Genomic DNA, 22,504 nt, shown 5'->3' on the forward strand with positions numbered 1-22,504 from the left:
AGTGGCTTCAAAGGTCTCTTTTGTGACAGGAGTGACTATGAAGAGATGCCTCTGCAGAACGGCCAGGCCATCCGGGCGCAGTACAAGGAGGGGTCTGAGAGTGACTGAGCCTCGGGCTGTCCTGCAGCACCGCTTCCTGGCCCTCCGTGCTCCTGCTGGTGTTCAGGCTTGTGTCGTGAGCAGAGATTTCCCGGTCCTTACTTGTTTACGTATTTTTGAAAGGAAAACCAAAACCAAGGATAAATTTAAACATTGGGCCAAATTTATTGTTAGAGTGGCTACATTTGTTTGGGAAGAGAGGTGCTGATGAAAAGTGTAAACAGGCAAATCCTTTTTCAAGGGTTTCAGATGAGAAAGGGTTTGTTTTTAGTAGTGAGGAGGAAATTACTCCTGTTTTTAGTAGGTTTTTTTTTTTTTTAATAATTTGCTAACTCCAAGTCCACGGAAAGCCCTTATGAATGAAGTTGTCAACATGGTGACGTTCTCTCTCCCTTTTTTCTCTGCCCTGTACCAGTTTCGACCCTTTAAACTCTAAGGGAAACCTATTTTTGTGCCTGTCTCATGAGGGCAGCCTGAGTGGCCAGCGCTCTGGATAACCACGCATGTTAAGTGACTCGTAACTTGTCTGTTGTGTGAAATTTGTGTCATGTCTCACTAGAGAAATGGTGGGCGAGCCGGTTCTAGCCCTTCACTGCCCGCCCCCCACCCTGCCCCCCGGGGGCGGAACTGGCATTGTGGGCTTCTGAGGAGGACTGGGTGAGCTTCATAAGGAAAGGGTAAGAAAATTGACAAGTGCCAGCTCTTGTTGGGAGAGGTCTTGCTACCATACAGTTTTCCAAGGGCCTGTGTACACACGTGTGTGTATGTGAGGGTTACATGTATATGAACGGATGTTGCTGTGATTGGGGTGGGGAAGAGGGTATCCATTACAGTTCCCATGGGCTGTAGTTTCTACAACTCCATTAAAGATGACACCCTGTGGAACTTTATTTTTTTCATAAAAGCTAAACAAAGGATGGATAAAATATTATAGTTTCTTTACTGAAAAAAGGTTTTTCAGTTCCTCATTTGGAACCTAGATGAAAGAAAGTAAAACATTTCTGATGACTTGTGGAAGGAAGCACATCTTTGGGTAGAAGGTCACTTGATGGGAATCATGCCCCACCCTCTCGGCCTCATACAGTGGCCTGGGAAGATGATGGCTTGCTCTGGAAAAGAAAAGTTGTCTGAATCTGTGGCATCGCAGAAGGCCCTGGAGAGTTGCCAGTTCCTTTTTGTCAGAGACTAAGTGTAGAAGTCTGGTACAGATACCTCCTTTGCTTTTCCTTTGACACGCACAATAACGTCTGTCTTGAACTGTTGACATACGATCATTGCTAACATCCTGATTGATGGCATGGCACAGGATAGGATTGTTCGGCTCTGCAAACAGTACCTACATTTTCTTCATCTATGCATTAACTCTTAGATTACCAAGCTAAAAATCGGATTTCACTTTAGACAATGCTGGAACCTTATAGAGGTTCATGAGAGACTATTCATTATGACTTTACCTCTTTGTGTTTAATTTAAACTTTAGTGATAACGTACCTTTAATATGGATTCCATTTAAATTTGTTTTTAAAACCCTGTAAATATGAAAGTTTGAATTAAAACAACTGTATTATTGCAAGGGTAATTCGAGTTTACATGGTTTTTACATTTTCAATGGTGTGATTTCTTTTTTTTTTTATTGTATTCAGTGGTATTGGAAAAACTTTTCTGTTACCAAATTTTTCTTCTACTAACTATAAATAATTTTATGTAAATTGATGAAAACTTACTTGGACTGATTAATGTATTCTAGTATGTGATATAGTTTACAGGTTTTAATCATTATAAAATAACTGTCCATAATTTGGAATGCTGTTATTTATCAGTAAACTACTTGAGGCATTTAGCCATACACGTTAGAACTTTTTAAACCTTGTCATTGTCCTGTAGTATAATTATAAACTGATGACTGATATCTTCATACTTGAGTCTTCATGGTATCAAGTCAATGAGATGAAAATATGGGAGTATTTATTTACTTTTTATAACTAAGTTGGAGACAAAAAAGGTATAAAAGTAAGTACTTAAAGGGAAAATGGTTCTTTGTTAAATCGTGCATTTTGGATCTCTGGTGCATCATATCTATCAACAAATTACACACTCCATGTAAAAATTTGCTTAAAGTATATAGCATTTAGCATGTATTATATATGCCGTAGATATTAGGTTCAAACACTAAAGTCTGCCGGAAACTTTCGGCAGTAGCAAGAAAAAATTTTTTTTTTCTTTGGAGAGTATCAAAGTTTTGCAAACTTAAATTATAAATTCAGAGGGCTGACTTCAGTTCTTGCATGGTAATGGCTTGTATAACATCATCTTTGGGATAATTTTTTATACTGGTCCAGTCTAGGGGAATCTGGAAGGTGCCTGTTGGTATTTCAGTTTCCCTAGGGAGAGCATCATTATCCATGTGGGTAATAGGTCTGCTTGATTTATTATTAAATCATTACAGCAGTGAAGTGATGCAGTTTTCTCTCTCTTAAGCCCCATTTGAAAGGCTAGAGAAGGGGATATATAAAATATATTCAAGGTTTGTAAGATTGTTCCTGTACATAATTACAGATTGCAATAAAAGTTAAGATACACTATGTAAACCCAGCCCACTAAATGGGCAGGTTACAAGACAAATGTCACCAGCCTCAAGTATTTCCTGAACTATTTACTGAAGGTACAGTTGTTAAATGGGTTACGGTGTGGTCAGTGACTGGTTTCCTGGAATCCTTCTCACAGGGTAAACCACGGGAGCTCATAGACAGGATGATAAGAGATAGCTAGTACATACTTAAGTCACTAGAGAATATTTATGTATTTTGAGGATTTTAGAAACCAGTTGCCTTAGAGGTTAGACTTTTGGAAAAAAAAGATGTTAATCTTTTCCCCAGGCCAAAGGGAAGTCGCTTTCGTCTGTGACATCTTGTTATCCTGTTCATGTCGACCTGACAGGTTTTAGATATACTGGTAACTATAATACCACACAATGAAACACAGAATTTTCTGCTACTGAAAACTGCCTTTTTACAAAAAGCCTGTAAATATTTATAAAATAAAAACAACTTTAAGCTCAGAAGAACGAACTATGTATTAGGTCTTGGAACTGTGTCAGTGAGCACAGTAACACCTGATCACAGAATGATCATTGTAATCAATCAAAAGTGAATAAATGTTTGTTTATGGCAAACTTACACTTTGGGAATGGCTTCATTCTGAGACTGCCTTTCTGGTAAATGTTAATAAATTTGAAACATTCGGTCCTTATTTATATGTGATGTATTTGCTCTTGTGTGTGGACTTAATTTGGCCATTCAGACATGAGTGCTTCAGGGACAAAAGGAGAGCTTTTTTCATTTCAGCAAGCAGATATAGAAGCCTGTCTTTATTACAGTGCGAATGTGCCTGTGGATGAGCACTGAGAGGAGGTCACAGACTAAGGCTTGGGGCCCACCCCTCCCCTTACTTGGATAAGATTTTAAATCAGATAATCTCCAAACACGTTTACTGACTTATAAATAATGGTCTAATTGTGGACACAAAATGAATGTTATGAAAGCATCTTGGAAGCCTGGATGTACTAAAACATGTTTTTGGTGATTGATTGCTACTGAAAAATGGAGACTGGGCAGCATGTGGGGACCAGAGCTCTCTGGCTGGAGTAGGAACCAGCTCACCCACTCCCAGAAGCCAGTGGAATCCTGGTCCTGTGGGTAAAAGCAGCAAATCATTGTACTGAGAAGACTAAAGCCAAACTGTAACTTTTCCTTTTTTGTTTTTGCAGTTTTAGACTCTAAAGTCACTAATGACATTGAAAGAATTCATTTGTGGTGTTATTTAGACTATGAAGAAAAACACAGACTTTAAATTGGAATAATTTATTACTCTAACCAAAGTACAAAGTGTGGAAAATTAGTGTATCTGAATCATTCAGAAGAGTAGAGAAAGTTTCAAACTAGCAGATTTCAGTTTTTAGCACCTTTGAAAAGAAATAGTTAAGACGAGTGGCAGCAGAGGCCTGACTGCCTGGGATGGCAAGTCCTCGGACCTGGGGGTGCTGTTCGCAGAACAGGGCCAGCCTTTGGCTTTTCTCTCCATCTGGAGAGCGCCCCAAGAACCACGCTGAAGGAGGACGAGAAAGGCGTTCACCGGCCTCCCGGAGGGCCGGGAGCGGAGCGGAGGGTCGGCCGCGGCTCAGATGGACAGCCCGAAGGCGCTGACGATGCAGTACATGGTCTTGTTCTCCCACCGCACAGTGCAGCTGCCTGTGGGGAAGAAGGCACAGCGTCACTCAACTCAGGAAGACGGGGGCTCGCTAGTCTGACTTGTCACCTTTCTTCACGGCACACAAAGAAAGAAAGCCAGTAAGTCTCTTCTAGGAAATGTGTTAAAGGTGAGTCTAATCATAAGCATGCATTCAAAAAATTTGTTTTGAGAGAGACAGACAGAACGCAAGCAGGGGAGGGGCAGAGAGAGAGGGAGACACAGAATCTGAAACAGGCTCCAGGCTCTGAGCTGTCAGCACAGAGCCCGACGTGGGGCTCGAATTCACGAGCCACGAGATCATGACCTGAGCCGATGTCCGATGCTTAACTGACTGAGTCACCCAGGCGCCACTAATAAGCATGCATTCAAACACGGGAAATGTCCAAGCACACATTTCACAAAATACTGCTCTGAATGATCTAGATCTCAACAGGATCAAGGAGGCGCCTCAAGGCCTTCAGGGAAAAGAAAAGCCCACGACAAGCCTTCACAAAACACAGGGAAAACCATACCGTCCGTAGAGCTGTCCCAGAAGCAGGAACTTGCCGTGTGTAACCCTGCTCCATTCTTCTGCATAATTACACAGGTCACTTCAATTAAAACAAACTTTTATTAGAGAGATACACTTGGCAACCCTACTTTAGCCTACTCTGGGCATATACATGCAGATCACGTGGTTGATGTGCACGATAAAATATTATCAGGGTAGATTGGTCCTATGACAGTGACACATCACACCCTTCCCATTCCTTCACCACATGCCTGTTCTAAAGTAGCTGATCTGCAATGCTGGGAAATCCTGTGCCATGCGCCCTGCAACTGTTCCAGCCAGGCGGGTGGTAATGCACACGACACCGCGACCAACTGCTACTGGGAACTTCGAGGTCAGACACCACACTGCCACACGTGCCTCTCATCAGTATTTAAAGAACCACCGACAATATATATGAGAAGCAAAAATGCATTACCGATGTATTTAAATGGCTTGCCCAGCTTGGTGAGTTGGCTTAAAGTCTGTTCGACTACGTTTGTGGTCCACTGGTTCACTTTGCTGTGCTGATAGGCGTTGCCACCGATTGCACTTTCTATAGCCTAGAACACAAAGGACAGAGGTCACTGCTGGCAGAACACAGCCAACACCTTCCAGGTAGTACTGAGTTCATCACCCTAAGAACTGCTAAAATACAATCTACCTGAAACGTAAGCTTATTCATCACCATGAGGACTCTTGTGCAAATACATCCTTTGCTTATCAGTGTTCTATTTCATTAAGGTTTATATTCATTTTTAAAAATCCACACTTATATAGAGTCTGTCAAATTTTAAACACATTTTGACTGAATTTAATGTTTACTGTTGCAGTTAGTACTTGGAGATAATCAATACTTTTCCTACTGAGGCTAGAAAATATTTCCCTTTGTCCTTTTTTTTTTTTTTTTTTTGAGAGAGTGAGCGAGCGAGCATGCAAACGGGGGATAGGGGCAGAGTGAGAGAAAATCAGGCTCCACACTCAGCACAGAGCCTGAAGTGGGGCTCGATCCCACAACCCTGGGATCATGACCTGAGCCAAAATCAAAGAGTCGGATGCACAACCAACTGAGCCACCCAGGGGCCCTTGCCTGTTCGTTTCTTAAAAATATAGTAGATATAAGACTTTATATGGGTTGTCTGTACAACTCAATGCACAAACCTATCCAAATAATCATGTATTCAAAAATACTTCCTTTAGGGGCACCTGGGTGGCTCGGTTGGTTGAGCGTCCGACTTCGGCTCAGGTCATGATCTCACGGTCCGTGAGTTCAAGCCCCACGTCGGGCTCTGTGCTGACAGCTCAGAGCCTGGAGCCTGTTTCAGATTCTGTGTCTCCCTCTCTCTCTGCCCCTCCCCTGTTCATGCTCTGTCTCTCTCTGTCTCAAAAATAAATAAACGTTAAAAAAAATTTAAAAAAAAACTTCCTTTATCCAGCATCTTCTGGAACTATATTAACACAGAAGTACACTTTTCAGATTACAAAAGAAAGACCCCTATATATTATAAAAATTATTTTAAGTTTATGATGAATTTCTCTATCTGAAATTCCTGGTCTTTTTCTGTGTTGCATCCCGGTGCGGGCTCATGTTATGTACGTATGTCTGTATTCAGGAATACATATGGCCGCTTGCCCCTACTCTTGCTGTGTAGTGAGGCTCCAAGTCTGTAGTCAGGCTATTACCTCTGAAGATTTTCTGGGCCTTTTACGTTGGTTGCCAGTGTGCCTGCCTCTAAGCCACTTCCTTCTCTACCCCTTTTCTAACTTTGCTGTGCTGGAAACCAGAAACCCGAGTTCTGATGACAGTTGTGACCTAGATAGAATGTAAACATTTGGCGAGGGCCCAGTTCTGTCCTCAGAGAAGCAGAAAAAAACAGTCCTGGGCTCAGAGCTGTGCACATTGGAGACGGAATAGGGTCTATTGTCTGGAACATAAGCTCAGTGATCTTGCTTTTGAGGAACAAAGAGCTACCTAAGTCCCACCCTGGTTTCTACCTGTCTGTCCCGGGACTCTGGTGACATGAAACACCCCACATGTAGCACCCGGCCTTCCTCTACATCTTGCCCCCACCATTGTCCTAACTCCTTCTCATCCTGACATGTTCTGCCCCCCTCCCCAGCTCGTAGCATAAAATGGGACTGGGAGATAGGCACTCCTGGTTTAAGGGGACCCGGTTGTTAGAAGATCTGGACATTGGTCAAAGAAAGGGGGAGGCACCACTCAAGCTCAACTCTGGCAACTGTCCACATACCCTTTGGAATTCAGTGTTTTTCAGGGAGGAGGAAAACTCCCACTTTTGGACGCACCCAAATTTATTACTACCCAATCCTTAAAATAGCTCAAGTGAAGAATTAACCTACTGCCAGGGGTGAAAAAGCTGTCGGGGCCGGTGACCACATGAAGGTACTACAGGATATTACTTCAGGCCTCCACGGGGCCTGGGAAGGTCTACTTTTAACCATACCTGCTGCAGGCAGTAGAGTCTAAGAGGAGGCCAAAAACCAGCGAGAGCAAAGGGGACTTCACAACAAGCCAGCCCCACGTGTCACAGGTCTGGTGTGGCTCCCCCCACCCGTGTTCCGTAAGAAACATCATGTGTAGGAAAACCGTGAAAAGCACACCACTACAGATCCTGCACGACCACCAGGAGATCACGTGGGACGGTGAATAATGTACATGGTAGGACGACGACATTCTGCTTTTTGGTGTTGGGTCACGAAAATAGGTTGTGATTCTTCATTATTCTGGCGTTCGTTAGTAATCTGTTTGCATTAGAGTCAATTCCCCATTACACTATCTCAACTGGTACTATTTTTAAATTTTTTTTTTTTAATATTTACTTTTGAGAGAAAGAGACAGAGTATTGGGGGGAGGGTGGGAGGGCAGAGAGAGAGGGAGACACAGAATCTGAAGCAGGCTCCAGGCTCTGAGCTACAGAGCCCGATGCGGGGCTCGAACCCACGAAGCGTGACCATGACCTGGGCCGAAGTTGGCCATCCAACCAACTGAGCCACACAGGCACCCCTCAACTGAGACTGTTAAACGTCAATCATCTAATGGCTTTCTCCTGGCCAATGGCTTCAGTCTGGTCTCAATTTACACAGGAAGGGAAGGAGACTAGGAATAGCTTTCTGGCCTCATTCCTGCCCCAGGCTCCCCCAGTGCTCTGCACTACAGCCCCATCAGCCTCACTTCAGTCCCTCAAACATACCAAGCACAGTCCCACCACAGGGCCTTTGAACACGTGTAATGCCTGGAACGTCTACCCCCTCTTCTTGCAGAGTTAACACCACTCCTACTCATTCTCCAGATTCTAGCTCCGAACTCACCAGATGGGTCAAATCCTTCAGAGCACCACTTGCTATAGCAGTTACCACACAGGGAATGCAAGTTTACAATTCCCAGTATGATTGACAGGTGCCTGCCTTCCCCTGCCCCATACTGTAAAGTCCTTGAAGGTCGGTCCCTAATGCCCCCTTGCAATGTATTTTTTAAATGAATGAAGAACAAATACCCTATTTTGTCTTCCACTGTCATCCACTGTCTTCCATGCATCCACTGGGGCATGGTCAATAATGATAAAATAGGTAGTTTAGGAATATACGAAAAATAAGCAGGTAAGCCCCAACTGGATCACCAGGTCTTAAGTAACCGGAAGTTACTCATTTTTTTTTACATACTCTTTATTCAACACCAGAAACATTTATTTGTATACCATGACAGGAGTCTTTTATGCTAAAAGGTTATAGAATCAAACCTTAGTAACATTCAATAATAATGTCAGTACATACAGTTTCCTGTCTGGTTTAAAATATATAATTTACATAATATGGGAGTAATTCTGATCTACATATTCACTGACGTAAAAACTGTTATTTTAAATGCCAAAACACACAGGCTCAGCTGAAACAATTCCAAGACAGTATTTAAAACACGTTATTTTACTCATAAAGCCGTTAATCAACATTTAAAAAATAAGCATCTTTCCTCTTACCTCTTTTACAATGTTGCTCACTTCATCAACAACAAAAGCAGTCTGTAAGGAAGAAAATTAGTTAAGTTTCATGGCTTTAAAAGATCTGTTTCCACTGCACTGATTAATGCAAATTTAGGTAATGAACATAATTTAGAAATGAAGACTTAGAAATAACTGAACTAGATTGTTCATTTTACCAAGGAAAACACTACAATGAGGCTCAGAAACACCAAGTGGCTCTTCTAGAATCGCAGAGCTGGTACAGTCAGGAGTCTAGACAATGTATATAATTTAAAGGTTTTTGCTTTGTTTTAATCATGCCATGGTCCAAAAGACTGACTCCACTTTAGATTCAGTCTCTCTAGCCATTTCAACTGGCTGCTGGGATCATTAACAAATACAAAAGTTTACTGACTTGATTTTTGTTTACATTAGTGAACACTCTGCCTGATCAAACTCATTAGGAGGTTTGACACTTAAGACATTTCTGTTTCTGTTTTTAACCACCATTAGTGATAAAGTACAATGATTAAACTATTTCTGATAATTATGTTTTCTTCTCAATGCTGTCCTACCTCAAGACCACAAAACCAGCTGCTAGCACAGCTGTTTTCCACAGGTGTGTCAGGATGAGCTGGGCTGCTGCAGTAATCTAGAGGCAGAGTTTACAAATGGGTTTTCTTTACACATACTGTACATTTGGATGGGTACAAGGTTCTGTCTGAATCCTGGGAACAACACTGAGCTCTGGACATTCCTTCTAGAGGGCAGCTCGAGGCCCTTAGTCATTGTGAATCCTGGTGGAATAAAGTCAGAGCACCCTGCTTTTGGCAGTGAGTTTCCCTCCCAGCTGGGACGCTGTCCACTGTGGCCCCGTCTGAGCAATGCCCCTTTCTTTCCAGGAGGATCACGAGCAGACTGCCTTGAAGCCCTCTCACTTGCTCTGCTCAGAAGGCATACTTGGGAGACAAAGCCAACTCACCAAATGATGAAAATTTGCACTATCTTACAGGTTAAATGACTTCTTGAGATTTAAAAAGTCTTCCAGGGGACTTCAGTGATCCTAAACCATACAGGAAAATCCCTGTGTGACTATCCACATTGCTAAAATATGGAAAAGGTTGAGGGGCATTTCAGTGGAGATTTAGTGGAAAAGTAGAGCAGTTGTACAGAATCCACTGGGCAATTTCAACTTCTACAAGAAATAGGAACAAGGAGTTGAGAATAGTCTTACAAAGGTCCAGATATTTACATGAAATTAGAGGATATGCAGAAAAGGCTTAGTTCAGAAGCTGTTAGGACTGGCATCCATTAGTAAATACCTAAGGCACGCCTACTAGGAAGAAGTTGCCCTCTTATCATGCAAGGGCCTAGGGCTTTATCTCCTGTAAAACACATGCTCTGTTCAGCCCCTTCAATCCTCAGATCTGTAAGTGAGATCTGGAATAATGAAGTCACTTAGCCACCTCATTGGTGGGAGAGCCAGAATTGAAATGCCAGTATTAAGAGATTTCTCTTACAGGGTCATTTCCGTTTTTAAAGTTTTATAGATATTCCTATAATATGAGCCATTTTCCTACATGAGTTTACAGGGAAAAGCTTTTCCTTTGCTAGCTGCTTACGCACCATGGATCCACTTGGTTTTTTACCAGCACTGAAACACAGGATTGTGCTGCCAAGTCGCATGGTACAAGCATTAGAATTTTTTCCCCCTCTAAACATCCCTGCTTAAACTAAGTTTCAAAAATGGTAAAATAGCAAACCTTACCAAATTCATCTATCGTTTTTATTTTTGACAGGCTGCATAATCTGTAGGACTCTATTTCAACAAGAATTACTACTTAGCAAGGAGAAAATGGGCAGCAAGAATTATTACTTAGCAGGAAGAAAATGGGCAAATATTTTTCTATAATAGTAGCATCCATCAGCTATAGTCCCTGAATGCATGTTAAACTGAAGGAAAGCCATGTTACCAGCCCGCTGTTAGAATGTCTTCTGCTTGGCAAATAATTGTGTGCTTTACCCTGCTGCTTCTTCATTGAGGCAAGAAGAGATTATTTTTCCCAAGTAGGAGTTATCATACTGACATCTCAAACTCAAAATGAAACCTAAGGGATGGTGGCCACGGTGGATGTAAGCACCACACTGAAGAACAAGGTGCGGAACGGAAGACAAAGGCAGGCTCTCCTCCTGTGCGCTTCCGCATTTTGCAGGTGCATCAAATCCATTACTGAAGGGACTTAGAAGATGTGACTGGACGTGCGTGTCACGCATATATGTCACTCTGTAGTCTTCAGTTACAACAGCAGACGCACACGCGGCGGCCTTCAGCCTTCCCCACCCATGGACGTGGAGCACCTAATCTAGGGTGGGGGGTCTGCACCACGGAATAAAGGGAGCTAGTGATACCACTCTCCCGGCGGCCCTGCCGGCGTGGAGCAAGGTCTGGGGGCACGGCTGGGCCGCGGGCGTGGAGCGGTTCGGGGGCGTGGTGGGCCGGCGCGGGGCCAGGTTCGGGGCGGGGCTGGGCCAGGGGCGCGGCGGGCACCGGGCTGGCCCGGGACGTGGGGCGGGCGTGGGACGCGCCCCGGGGACACCCGGGGACGCCCCGAGACGGGAGAGGCGCGGCGGGGTGTTCCCGGCCGCAGGGAGAAGTCCCAGGGCTGCGGGCCCCTCCCGGAAGAACGACGGGGCTCACGCCGCCGCGCGGGGAGCCCCTGCCGCGCCCCGCCCCCCGGGCAGGGTGACGACGCCCAGAGCAGGCCGGGCCGGGGGTCACCGCGAAGCGCTCGGCAGGGGGCCGGTGCCGTCAGCCTGCACCTCGGACTGCCGCTGCCCACGTCCAGACGCGGCCCGGGTGCCCACACACGCCCTTGGCTGCCGCCGCCCACCCGCGCCCGGGGCTCTCGGCCTCCACCCTTCCTGTTGCTGACCCGGCGGTTACCTCCTCGGCAGCCTGGTAGTCTTCCATCTTTCCTCCTGCACGTCGCCTCCGCCTCCCTGAGTAGCGCGCACCGCGCAGGCGCACTCAGGCTCCGCCCCTCAGGCTCGCGCCTCGCCCCGCCTTCCCTGCCGGCCCGCTCAGCTCCAGGGCCCCTCCCACGCCCGGCTAGCGGGGCTGGGGACTCGGGATCGGCCCCTCCTCCCGTCTTCCCCAGGGTGGTTTCCGTGGGAACCCGCGAGGTAGCCTGGCAGCAACTACAACAAAACAAATGTACAAAAGCCATTCCGAGAGGAAGAGTCGTCCGGACCTTCCCTCCAGCTTGTGCTGTATGGATTAATTTTAATGTTCAAATGGATTCGGACATCCTGTAATACACTGCAAAGGGATTTCTGAGTATGAATGATGAGCAGCTGAGAAACTAGTTACATTCTTCCTGGAGATCCAGGATTAGGAAACTTCAGCTCTGAACGAAACCCTGTTTTAGGGAGGTAAATTTTCCATATAAATGAGTTGTTTTTTTTTTTAAGTACCAATTAAAAAAAAAAAAAAAGCCATTCTGGGTGGAAAATTTTGTGAAATGCTGCACACTTCCTGGCTGCTTTAACCAAACTGACCTAAATAGACACTTGTATACAGGGGTCTTTCTGAAAATTAGTAATTGTACAGTACTTTCCAAGAAAGACTGGAGTGTTTGGGCACTTGTTTGCATGTACTTTGTGGCTAAGATCTTTGATTTGGGGGGCTGTTTTTTCTGGTCTTGCTATGTCCTGGAAATCAGGCTATCACTTCTTACCTCTCTAAAGTGCAGTTGCTGAAACCCACTTTCCATCCCCCCAGGAAGCACTGACCACAAGCCCTTGAGATATAGTAGAATTAAGCTACAGAGCTCACTTTCAATCCATCAGAAACCTTTGTTTCTACCCTATGAATCTAAGTTCCAGGCAGGCAGAAGCCATTTTATTCACTGATGCACTACCCCCTACCCCTTCCATTATGCCTGGCACAAGTAGGTATATAATTACAATTGACTGAATGAATAAATGAACGAACGAACGAATGATTTCCCCAGGGTCATCCGTTTTGCCTCACGGCCACTGCAGAGGGCTGCGGAGTGAAAAAAGATGCGATTATCTGCTCCCTTGCGGGAGGCAGAGGGCTGGTGAGCAGAGATCCCAGCGGTGAGACACGCAAGGCTGCTCTGCCCTAGACACCTGACCTCAGCTAACTGTATTTTCCTTTGCTATTCATTCCCTTCCTATTATCTGGCTTCGAGTCACCTGTCCCAGTGTTTCAGCCTTTGTGCCTCACACGTGGTTCTAATTCTGACATGTCTTTATCTGGCTTCCCGGCATTCCCAGCTTCACCTGAGATCCCATTTTAGGAGTCCTTCTGCCTGCCGGGTTCTGGGCCCTTAGCGCCGCCACGCTCCTCAGCCAAACGGGTCTCTTCACTGTTTCCCGATTGGCTCTCGCTGCTCTGCTGTGGACCTGGAGACCAGGTCTTTTTCTGGTCTTGCTACGTCCTTGAAATCAGGTGAGTGTCTTAGAATCCTGTGCAAAGCAGAGTGAACAGGTTCTGAGTGGACATCTGTATTTGAGTGCTGTGTGGTTTGGGGCATCTTCTAGAGGTTGCTCCACAGCCCTTTAGGAACTTCCTAATTCAACGGAGTGTTCTAAATGGCTGCTGGGATGGTGCATTAGTAATGCCTAGACTTTAAGTTACAGTGTCATTGAAACTCAGCACGTGCAGAAATCCACAGAAAACATGTACAGGCGAATTTAAAAAGTTTTTTGACTTTATTTTTATTTATTTTGAGAGAGAGATAGAGAGCAAGCAGGGGAGGTGCTGAGAGAGAGGGAGACAGAATCCCAAGCGGTCTCTGTGCTGACATGCAGGGCTCGAACCCACAAACCACGAGATCATGACCTGAGCGGAAGAGTCAGACCCTTAACCGACTGAGCCACCCAGGCACCCCTGAATTTTAAAAAAACTTTACATGACTTTATCTCATATGCACTGGGTACTGCTCTCCAATTTTAACTATCAAAGAACATTCATTAAACGATCTTGCCATGTGCACATTGTGCCTCAGAAATGGGTAAGTTGGGCTGTTTCTCTTTAGAGCAGTTCGTTCACCTGTTCAACACACGTACATTGAACATTCACTTTGTGTCAGCCTCTGAGCTGGAGTCGAGGCTACAGAGTTTACTAAGATATGATCTCTGGGAAAATGTTAAGAACATTTTCTGTAAACAGGAGGACGTGAGTTCTCTGTGCTCAGTGGTGTTGCAGTGCTTTGAAAAATGCTATGTGCTATGCTATTATATGCCGCCCAATTGGCAGACAGGCCGTAGGGCCGAGGAATAAAATCACTACGGCATTGGCCGTTCACTAGCTGCCGTGTCCAGCACCCTCAATCTGCGAAGAGTGTCCATCGTAAGTACTGAAGTATAAGCACACCGGCTCATAGATGCTCATTCATCTCTGGTATTCAGCCGTAGCTTAGAATGTTTAGCTTCTGTGCAGCAAGCCAGTGAACGAATCTCTGGTTTGTTTCTCAATGTGGGGATTAGCTGTGGGCTTGCAGATGCCGCGTGCTCTCTTCCTGTGAACCAGGCCCTTTAAAAAAACTTTTTTTAACGTTTATTTTTTTGAGAGAGGGAGAGCGACAAAGCACGAGCAGGGGAGGAGCAGAGAGAGAAGGAGACACAGAATCCGAAGCAGGCTCCAGAGTCTGAGCTGTCAGCACAGAGCCCGACGCGGGGCTCAGACAAACCCACAGTGCGATCATGACCTGAGCCGAAGTCGACGCTTAACCAACTGAGCCATCCAGGGGCCCCTCGAGTCAAGTCCCTTAAACACAAACTCTTTAAAGTAGGGATTGGCCTTGCCAGCGCCTTTATTTAGCAAGTGCTGACCTCCTAATCTTAGCCGTGTCACCTGAAAAAAAAAGAATATTAACAGGCACAGTTGGGTCTTGCAGTGCTGTGTGTGATCTGCAGCCCCTCACCATCCAATCTCGTGGATGTTCGAGTTTTCCTGCCTTTCTCTGTGCCCAGGAGTGTGTTACTCAGATGGACCACGGAGTCGTGCCAGGCCAGTGAGAATCATACCCATTTGATGACAAAGATGATAATGCCAAAACACTCGGGCCTGAGGAATTTGATGCCGTAACGGAGAAGAAAAGAAACTTGTGGCTGACACATACCTGAAGTGAGAGTCCTGTGCTGAGAAATTATGTGGTAACAAGATTACTTGAGAGATACCTATACTTAGATCTGCTGTCAGCGGGGAAGCACAGGCAAGTGGGACTGAAATTCCTCCGTACCTGGAAATGGCTGCTGCTCCGGGCCCCTTGGCTCCTTCTTCCCCCTGATCCTGGCTCCCTCCACCCCATCCTTGAGACCCCATACCCAAGATCCAACAACTAAAGGATAACTTGGGGCATAGCAGGGGCCTCCAGCGGGCATTTCTCTGACTGGTTGATTTTTATGCTATAGTAGTTCTTAAATATTTGATCAGTTCTGTGTGTATGAAAAATTACACCATATCAGCACAGGCTAGGTTAGCTGCAGAAACAAATGACCCCAGACTCTTGGTGGTTGATAACAACGAAGATGTGTTTGTCACCCACACTATGTGACCATTAGGGGTCTGTTATGGCTCTGTCCTATGTCTTCTCCACACTGGGACCAGACTGATGGAGCAGCCTGATGCCAGAATCATTGAGGGAAGGGGAAGGGACAGGGAACAGTGACCCCGTGTGTTGGCTAGGACGGTGCGGCTCATAGGAGGCAGGGGTCACCTTTGCACACGTTTCATCATCCAGAGCAAGTCTCTCGACCAGCCTGAGTTTACAGGCAGACACTTACAGAAGAAGAGGGCTACAACCCACCACACGGAGCCTTCGGGAGTTATGTCTTGATGATTTATCATGTTCACTCTCTTTGCCTGACTCCTGCCCACGCACCAATCCTGGCACTGTCCCCTTCCAGGGCTACTCTGGTCTAAGCCCCAGGCCAGCCCTGTGTCACCTCGCTCTTTTTTTAGATGTGATCTAATCAATACCTGCTCAATTTCCACACCCATATTTTTGTTTTTTAAAAGATTTTATTTTTAAGTAATCTCTATACCCAATGTGGGGCTCGAACTTACAACTGCAAGATCAAGAGTTGCATGCGCCACCAACCAAGCCAGTCAGGTGCCTCTCAACACCCACCTTTCTCCACCCTTCCCTGCTGTCCACTGCAGCCCAAGGCCTTAGGCCAGTGGTCTCCAGACTTCTCTAATTTTGCCCCCCTAGCAAGAACAATTTTTGATCTTGTATCTCAAAGTTATGTTTATTCCCATGGTGATATATTCAATGGTGAATCCATTCATTAAACATCCATCCAGTCTAAGTTTTAGCTTTAAAAATTAAATATAAATAGAAGTTCTAGTATTTTCTTACTATATCCTGCTGTTATGGTCTGAAGTGTCCTTCCTCAAAATCATATGTTGAAGCCCTAATCCCCCAGTACCTCAGAATGTGACATTCTGTATTTGGAAATAAGGTATATTTGGAGATGGGGTCCTTAAATAAGTAGTCAAGTTAAAATGAGGTCATATGGGTGGGCCTTAATCCAATATGACTGTGTCCTTTTAAGAAGAAGAGATTAGGGGGTGCCTGGGTGGCTCAGTCGGTTGAGTGTCTGACTTTGGCTCAGGTCACGATCTCACTGTTTGTGAGTTCCATCCCTGCTGTCAGTGCAGAGCCTGCTGTGGATCTTCTGTCCCCTGTCTCTGTGCCCCTCCCCAACTTGAGCACTCTTTCTTGCTCTCTCACTCTCTCTCTCAAAAATAAATAAAAAACATTAAAGAAAAGAAGAAATTAGGACACAGACAGGCACAGAGAGCTCTTGTGAAGACACAAAGACAAGACGGCCAACTACAGGCCAAGGATAGAGGCTTCCAGAAAAAAACCAATCCTACCAAAACCTTGATCTTAAACTTCTAGACTCCAGAATTATGAGAAGATGAATTTCTGTTGTTTAAGCCACACAAGTATTTGTTACAGCAGCCCCTAGCTAAGTAATACACCTACTTTGGAAATAAATATCATAGGGTACCCTCATTCCAAAAACATTTTCTTCCAAATATTCCTAAATGGATTCACTTAGTGTCTTATGCTACAAATAGTAAAATTACTATTAAACAGATAACAGTTATTATTTACTAAAGATCTTCTTAGGCCAGCGGTCCTCAACCACAGTCACTATGGCAGGGCCTGATATAACAAATACATAATAAATATCTGTGAATGAACAGAATGAACTGTAAAACGAAGAGGGAAGCCTGTGGCCTTCACCAGGAAATGGCTCTGGAAGGCCAGATGGTTTGCTCAAGGTCACTCTGATCTGTCTGTCTCACCCCAGAGCTTGCCCTCTTAATTCACTCTTGCCTCTTGTCGCAGCCCACTATCCTTCACGGCCCGTTACCACCCACCCTCCCAGCCCTGCTCCTCCCCTGATGGAATGTACCATCTCAGGTCATCATCCTCAGGCCGCAGAAGAATGAGATTTCAGAACTGAGGAGCCGGAGAGATGATCAAAGTGAACCTCATTTACAGTTGAGGAAGCTGAGGCCCAGTAGTGTTCAGAGGTATCTAGTGACTCCCAAGGCCACACAGTGCACCCTATTTTCAGGGATCATCTGACTTGCCTGATCATTCAGTTAGAGTTCACACTACTTCATCCCCAAAGGTGAGTCTGAGACCCTCAAAAGAGCCCACTAAGGGAATGGAAAAACAAGTCCACAGAGTGGGAGAAGATATATGTAATGTAAATACCTGACAAAGGACTCATATCCTGAATATATAAAGAACTTCTATAAATCAATCACAGAAAGACAGATAACCCAATCGTAAGATAGGCAAAAGACTTGAGCAGGCCCTGCAGCAAAGTAGCTAGCTAAATGATGAATAAACCGAAAAAATAATGTTCAAATTGCTCAGCTACCTTAAATATCAGGGGAATGAAAATCAAAACCAGAATGTGATTCCAACACACACTGACCAGCATGGATAAAATAAGAAAGGCAAATAGTAAGTGTTGGGGGAACATGGTTCTGATAGGTGTGCAAATTAGCATAACCACTTTGAAAGACTGGCAGCAGCTACTAGTGTTGAACGTTCCATATCTGGCACATAGCCAACAGAAACACGGACAAGAATTCGCCCAGACACTATACCAGAATGTTCGTAACAGCACTGTTCAGACCAGCCCAAACGACGGATCGCACAAATGGCCATCGCTAGTGCTATAGATAAGCTTGTTATGTATTCATAGGATATAATGCCACAACGAGAATGAGTAAACTATAACCACATGTGAAACCCCTTAAAAGCATAAAGTTGAACAAAAAATCAAAATGGCTGCACTAACGCTTCAGAGAAGCTTGATTTTAAAGTCACCTTTTTCCTCTCTTTGGCAAAACCTCACCTCCTGCCTCGTCAGCCTTTTGTTTCAGGAACCCGGCACCACCCGGAAAACGTGACTGAAGAGGCTGGCAGAAAGTATCCTCTTCCTGTGGAAACCGGCCCCATCCTGCATTTCCCTACACCCTCCCCACTCTTCCTCCAGGCGGGCTTGCAGGTTCTTGAAAGCCTCAGCCTGCAGCAGCCTCCCGGGCCCACACAGCACTAAAGCTGTGGTTCCTCTCCATCCCGAACTCTGTCTTGGCATTACGTTTTGTCTCCAAAGCACGGAGGTCTGTTTTCTCCAACACCTGCAATAGTACGGTTGAGCCTCAAGCATGCTGAACAAAAGAAGCCAGACGCAGAACATATTATATACGTTCATTGACACAAAGTGCAAAAACAGGAAAGCGACTCAGTGGTGTTAGAGATCAGGAAAACAGTTATCTTTGGGGAGAAGGTAGTAACTGGAAGGGCAGACAAAGGGGCTTCCAGGGTGCCGTTGTAGTTTCTTGATAGGGGTGTGTTCCCCCTGCTTGTGATTTTATCGTATTGTATTTGAATGGGATACCTCAGTGAAATCCCCCCAGCCCCGCGGTGCACCCTCCCCCCTCTGAAGCTTATGCCAGTCTTGTTATTCTTGCGTTTGTAACCATTCTTCACAATGTGATCAGGCATTTACACTTGAGGTCAATGTGAAACCCCTTGCAAATGTGAAAACGTTTGAATATTTGAAGCTTCTAGTCTGTCTTGGGGTTTCCCTGGTAGGGGTGAAAGTTTCAGGAACGTCAGCTTCGTCTGTCCTCCAGCTGAAGACCGTGGACTGTTGGCCTACAAGAGCCCCTGGGTGTGGCTTTGGGTGGCCTCGCTCCTGAGGTCCTTGGCGATGTGGGGGCAACCACAGAAGCTGTCTGGGCGGGCGCAGAGGCTGCCCTGCTTCAGCACTGGCCCGACAGGAAGGAAAGAGAAATGCGTCAGTTGTTCCAAAGTGAAGAAAAGTTGACTTCCTTCTCTCCAGAACAGGCCCCCCTGTCTCCTCTCTTGAAGCAGATGCCAAGGTAGGTGAGTATCCACATCCAGCCATGTGGGGAGGTTGTGCTGAGAGTGAGGTGGGTAGAGAGTATGGTGATTGTAACTTTTCCTGAATTAATGACACTGAGAAGGTGGGAGACAAAAACAGTGATAAATTAGCCAGAGGATGACTTCTAATTTTATTGAATAGCATACACTTAAACGGTAGGGTAATAATGATTTAAATGGAATGGAGGAAATACTTGAGAGTTAGTTGAAAACCACACCAAACCAAACAACTCTATCTAAAAGTTATATGGTGTGAATTTTTTTTTAAGGTGGTGCTTGTTTTGATTGTATTTATATTGTTTTCGTACTGTGGTTATTGCATACGTTGGACTTCTTCTGTGGCTTGTAAATTAGTGTACATACAGTTTATTATTGCCTTGCTGTGGATTCATAGATTCAGATTGTTTCCATCACCCATAATCTCTAGTTTGGAGATAGAACACAAATATACTTTTAAAATAAAAAAAGAAAGTCAGTTAGCTGGGTCTAATTTTAACTTCTTTCGGGTAAGCTGCCTTAACCTCCAAATGCATTTCTTGGCAAGAGGAGAGATGATGAGGGAGACATGTGCGTTAGGTATTAAGGATCCACTATGAAGTTAGAATCGATGTAAGAAAAAGATTATTCAGCTAAGACTGAAGACTTAGCTGAACGGGAGACTCTAGCTTCTGAACTTTTCTGCCTAAATAAAGCATAAGGCTTTGAAGTTCAACAGACCCAAATTGGAGTGTGATTTTAGGTAAATTACTTAATCGCTCCCAGCCTCACACTCCTCATCTGTGAAATGGGTGTACTTACTTCATAGTGTTGTAATGAAGGTAGAGGTAATGTATGCAGAGCCCTTGTCAGACTGGCCCCGAGTAAGTGCTAAATGAACAGTTGCTTTTGGTCCAACAAAAAGTATAACAACAATTATGAGCAGTGTCTGTGACAAGGTAATAATTTTAATTCTCATTTCTTTACTCTTCCTTGAGAAGAGGTCAAGTGTAAGCCTTGGAAGTTGTGGGTTTCTATTTCAGTGTTTAACTTTGATTCTAAAACTAACGTTTATCAACTGCGTGTTATACGCTTAGCACCGTGATCTCAACTTTTGGGGTTTTCTCGTGGCAAGATACCTACCTGAACGAGAAAGAACCGGTAGAATCAGCAGTGAACTGCAGCGACCTTTCAGGACAAAGGCTCATTTCCCTTTCTCCCATGTCAGGTGGGCTTTGCGTCTTCTTGAGTTAAGCCCATGTATGCGCAACTTCCTACCGTAAGGACTTGAAGTGCATACAACTTGTGGAGACTTTTTTAAGAGAACGAATGCAACACGAGGTCGGGGCCCCGGACGGGGCCACGCGAGTGAGGGACGCCAAAGCGTGAGCTTCGCCAGCTTCCCGGAAAACGCACGTCTGGTTAAGGGACCGGGGAGGCGAAGGATCCGTAGCCACGCCCCTCCGTTCCCCTTTCGGGCTTTCTGGTGGACACGCATGCGCGTCACCTGGCCTTTGTAAAAACGAACCGGCCCCGTTTGGGCCGGAACCACAGAGGCAAGAGCTGTTATTCGCCCACCTCCGGCCTTACGTGGACCCGGTGTCCTCTGTGGCTGTGCCATACGCCAGCGAAAAGGGACGGCACTTCGGGTGAAGTTTGGGGGTCAGCGTTCCCACGCTCAGTCCCCCCCCCCCCTCCTCCCCCCCCCCGTACCAGGCAGAGGGCTGGGGTCACGTTCTCAGACTGCGGCCCTTCCAGGAAACAGCTGTGGTAGAAGCAGAGCGGCGGAGGCTGAGGCCCCCCGAAACGACCCGCCGTTGCGCGGCTGTGGCTTTCGGGCTTTGAGAACATTCTGTAGTTGCCCTCGAACACCCCCCAGCAGCGCCGACCGTCCGGCCACGCGCACGCACGCCCCTGCGGTTGGCCGCATTTCCACTGTCCCCGTCCCCTGCGTCACGGTCGGGCGGGGGAGCTTTCCTGCCTAGGATCTGATGACCAGCTGCTCAGAGATGACACGGGATCGGGTGAAAGAACCGGGGACACCTGCCGGCAAGCAAAGAACGTCTCCTTTCCTGTCCTCCTCGTTCTTTTGCCTCAGTTCCGTGATTCTCGTGCTTCCCCCTTGTCAGGTCTAAAAGCCAGGCCAGCTTTGCTGTGAGGCCGAGGAAGGAAAGCGGGCAGCATTTCAACACACCATTGACTGTTTTGTCCCCGCGGCAAGGTTGTCCCCACATGTTTGGCCCACAGGGTTGTCCCCCCTCCCCCAGCCATCTCTGCTCCCTCCATAAGGAGAATCCCACCTTCCTCCGAGCATTCTCCTTCTCTGTAGCTTCTTGCACTTTATTATTATTTTTTAACTCAAGGACCATTTCCAGAATTCCATTTTTTTATTTGATTTTTAAAATTTTATTTAAAGCCAAGTAAGTTAACATGTAGTGTAATAATGGCTTTAGGAGTAGAATTTAGTGATTCATCGTTTATATACAATGCCCAGTGCTCATCACCATTTAGCCCGTGCTCCCCACCCAGCACCCCTCCAGCACCTCTCAGTTTGTTCTCTGTATTTAAGAGTCTCTCTCATGGGGCACCTGGGTGGCTCAGTCAGTTAAGCGTCCGACTGCAGCTCAGGCCATGATCTCATGGTTTGTGAGTTCAAACCCCGCACTGGGCTAGTTGCTGTCAGCGCAGAGCCCATTTGCAGATCCTCTGTCCCCTTCTCTCTCTGCCCCTTCCCCATTCTCTCTCTCTTTCAAAAAAAAGAGTCTCTTATAGTTTGCCTCCCTGTCTGTTTTTATCTTATTTTTCCTTCCCTTCCCCTATGTTCATCTGTTTTGTTTCTTAAATTGCACATATGAGTGGAATTGTATGATATTTCTCTTTCTCTATTTCGCTTAGCATCATACCCACTAGTTCCATCCGTGTTGTTGCAAATGGCAAGATTTCCTTCTTTTTGATCGCTGAGTAATATTCCATTGTAAATATACACCACATCTTCTTTATTCATTCATCCATCAATGGACATTTGGACTCTTTCCGTAACTTGGCTACTGTTGATAGATTCTGGCGTCTTTACACTCAACCCACCGTGTTATAATTTATTTGCTTGCAAGTAAATTTTCTGGCTGGAATGTGAACTTCTTGAAGGCAGGACTTGGGTCTTCCTTATTGTACATCCTTAATACCTGGCATATGCTTGG

General features: G+C 45.5%; 3 protein-coding genes and 1 long non-coding RNA gene across 13 annotated transcripts in view; 2 read left to right on the top strand and 2 right to left on the bottom strand.

The window, feature by feature from the left end:
* Positions 1-9,795, top strand: part of TMEM181 (transmembrane protein 181) — a 59,003-nt gene extending 49,208 nt beyond the window's left edge. For 4 of the 5 annotated variants that reach the window (XM_042940195.1, XM_042940196.1, XM_042940193.1 and 1 more), the window contains one exon: positions 30-3,348. In XM_042940195.1, coding sequence (XP_042796129.1) covers positions 30-108 — 79 coding nt within the window. In that variant the 3' untranslated portion in view covers positions 109-3,348. Of the gene's footprint in view, positions 1-29; positions 3,349-9,755 lie in introns of those variants that run through there. The other variant, XM_042940194.1, reaches the window with a different exon arrangement.
* DYNLT1 (dynein light chain Tctex-type 1) lies at positions 3,944-11,903 on the bottom strand. Its single transcript, XM_042940198.1, has 5 exons — positions 11,798-11,903; positions 8,872-8,913; positions 5,316-5,439; positions 4,860-4,937; positions 3,944-4,346 (listed from the first exon to the last, which is right to left on the bottom strand). Exons 1-5 carry the CDS (start codon positions 11,822-11,824, stop codon positions 4,276-4,278), a joined length of 342 nt encoding a protein of 113 aa, XP_042796132.1. The 5' UTR covers positions 11,825-11,903; the 3' UTR covers positions 3,944-4,275.
* Positions 11,904-14,682: 2,779 nt separating this feature from the next.
* SYTL3 (synaptotagmin like 3) overlaps positions 14,683-22,504 on the top strand; it is a 96,470-nt gene continuing 88,648 nt past the window's right edge. For 2 of the 6 annotated variants that reach the window (XM_042940200.1, XM_042940205.1), the window contains exon 1: positions 14,686-15,039. The gene's annotated coding sequence lies outside the window, so the exon portion shown is untranslated. Of the gene's footprint in view, positions 15,040-20,835; positions 20,957-22,504 lie in introns of those variants that run through there. The other 4 variants (XM_042940201.1, XM_042940203.1, XM_042940204.1 and 1 more) reach the window with 3 other exon arrangements.
* LOC122220547 lies at positions 18,619-21,370 on the bottom strand. The gene is made up of 2 exons (XR_006202928.1): positions 21,021-21,370; positions 18,619-19,406 (listed from the first exon to the last, which is right to left on the bottom strand). It is a non-coding gene; the product is annotated as an uncharacterized LOC122220547 (long non-coding RNA).

Source organism: Panthera leo, chromosome B2 (genome assembly GCF_018350215.1).
Source record: "Panthera leo isolate Ple1 chromosome B2, P.leo_Ple1_pat1.1, whole genome shotgun sequence".
In the NCBI taxonomy this organism is placed as follows: domain Eukaryota; kingdom Metazoa; phylum Chordata; class Mammalia; order Carnivora; family Felidae; genus Panthera; species Panthera leo.

Coding starts and splice junctions, on each gene's coding strand:
- DYNLT1 (XM_042940198.1), bottom strand. CDS start 11,824: ATGGAAGACTACCAGGCTGCCGAGGAG. Junction 4,938..5,315: donor CAAGCCATTTAAATACATCG/GTAATGCATTTT, acceptor TTTTAATTGAAG/TGACCTGTGTAATTATGCAG. Junction 4,347..4,859: donor CTGGGACAGCTCTACGGACG/GTATGGTTTTCC, acceptor TCTTCCCCACAG/GCAGCTGCACTGTGCGGTGG.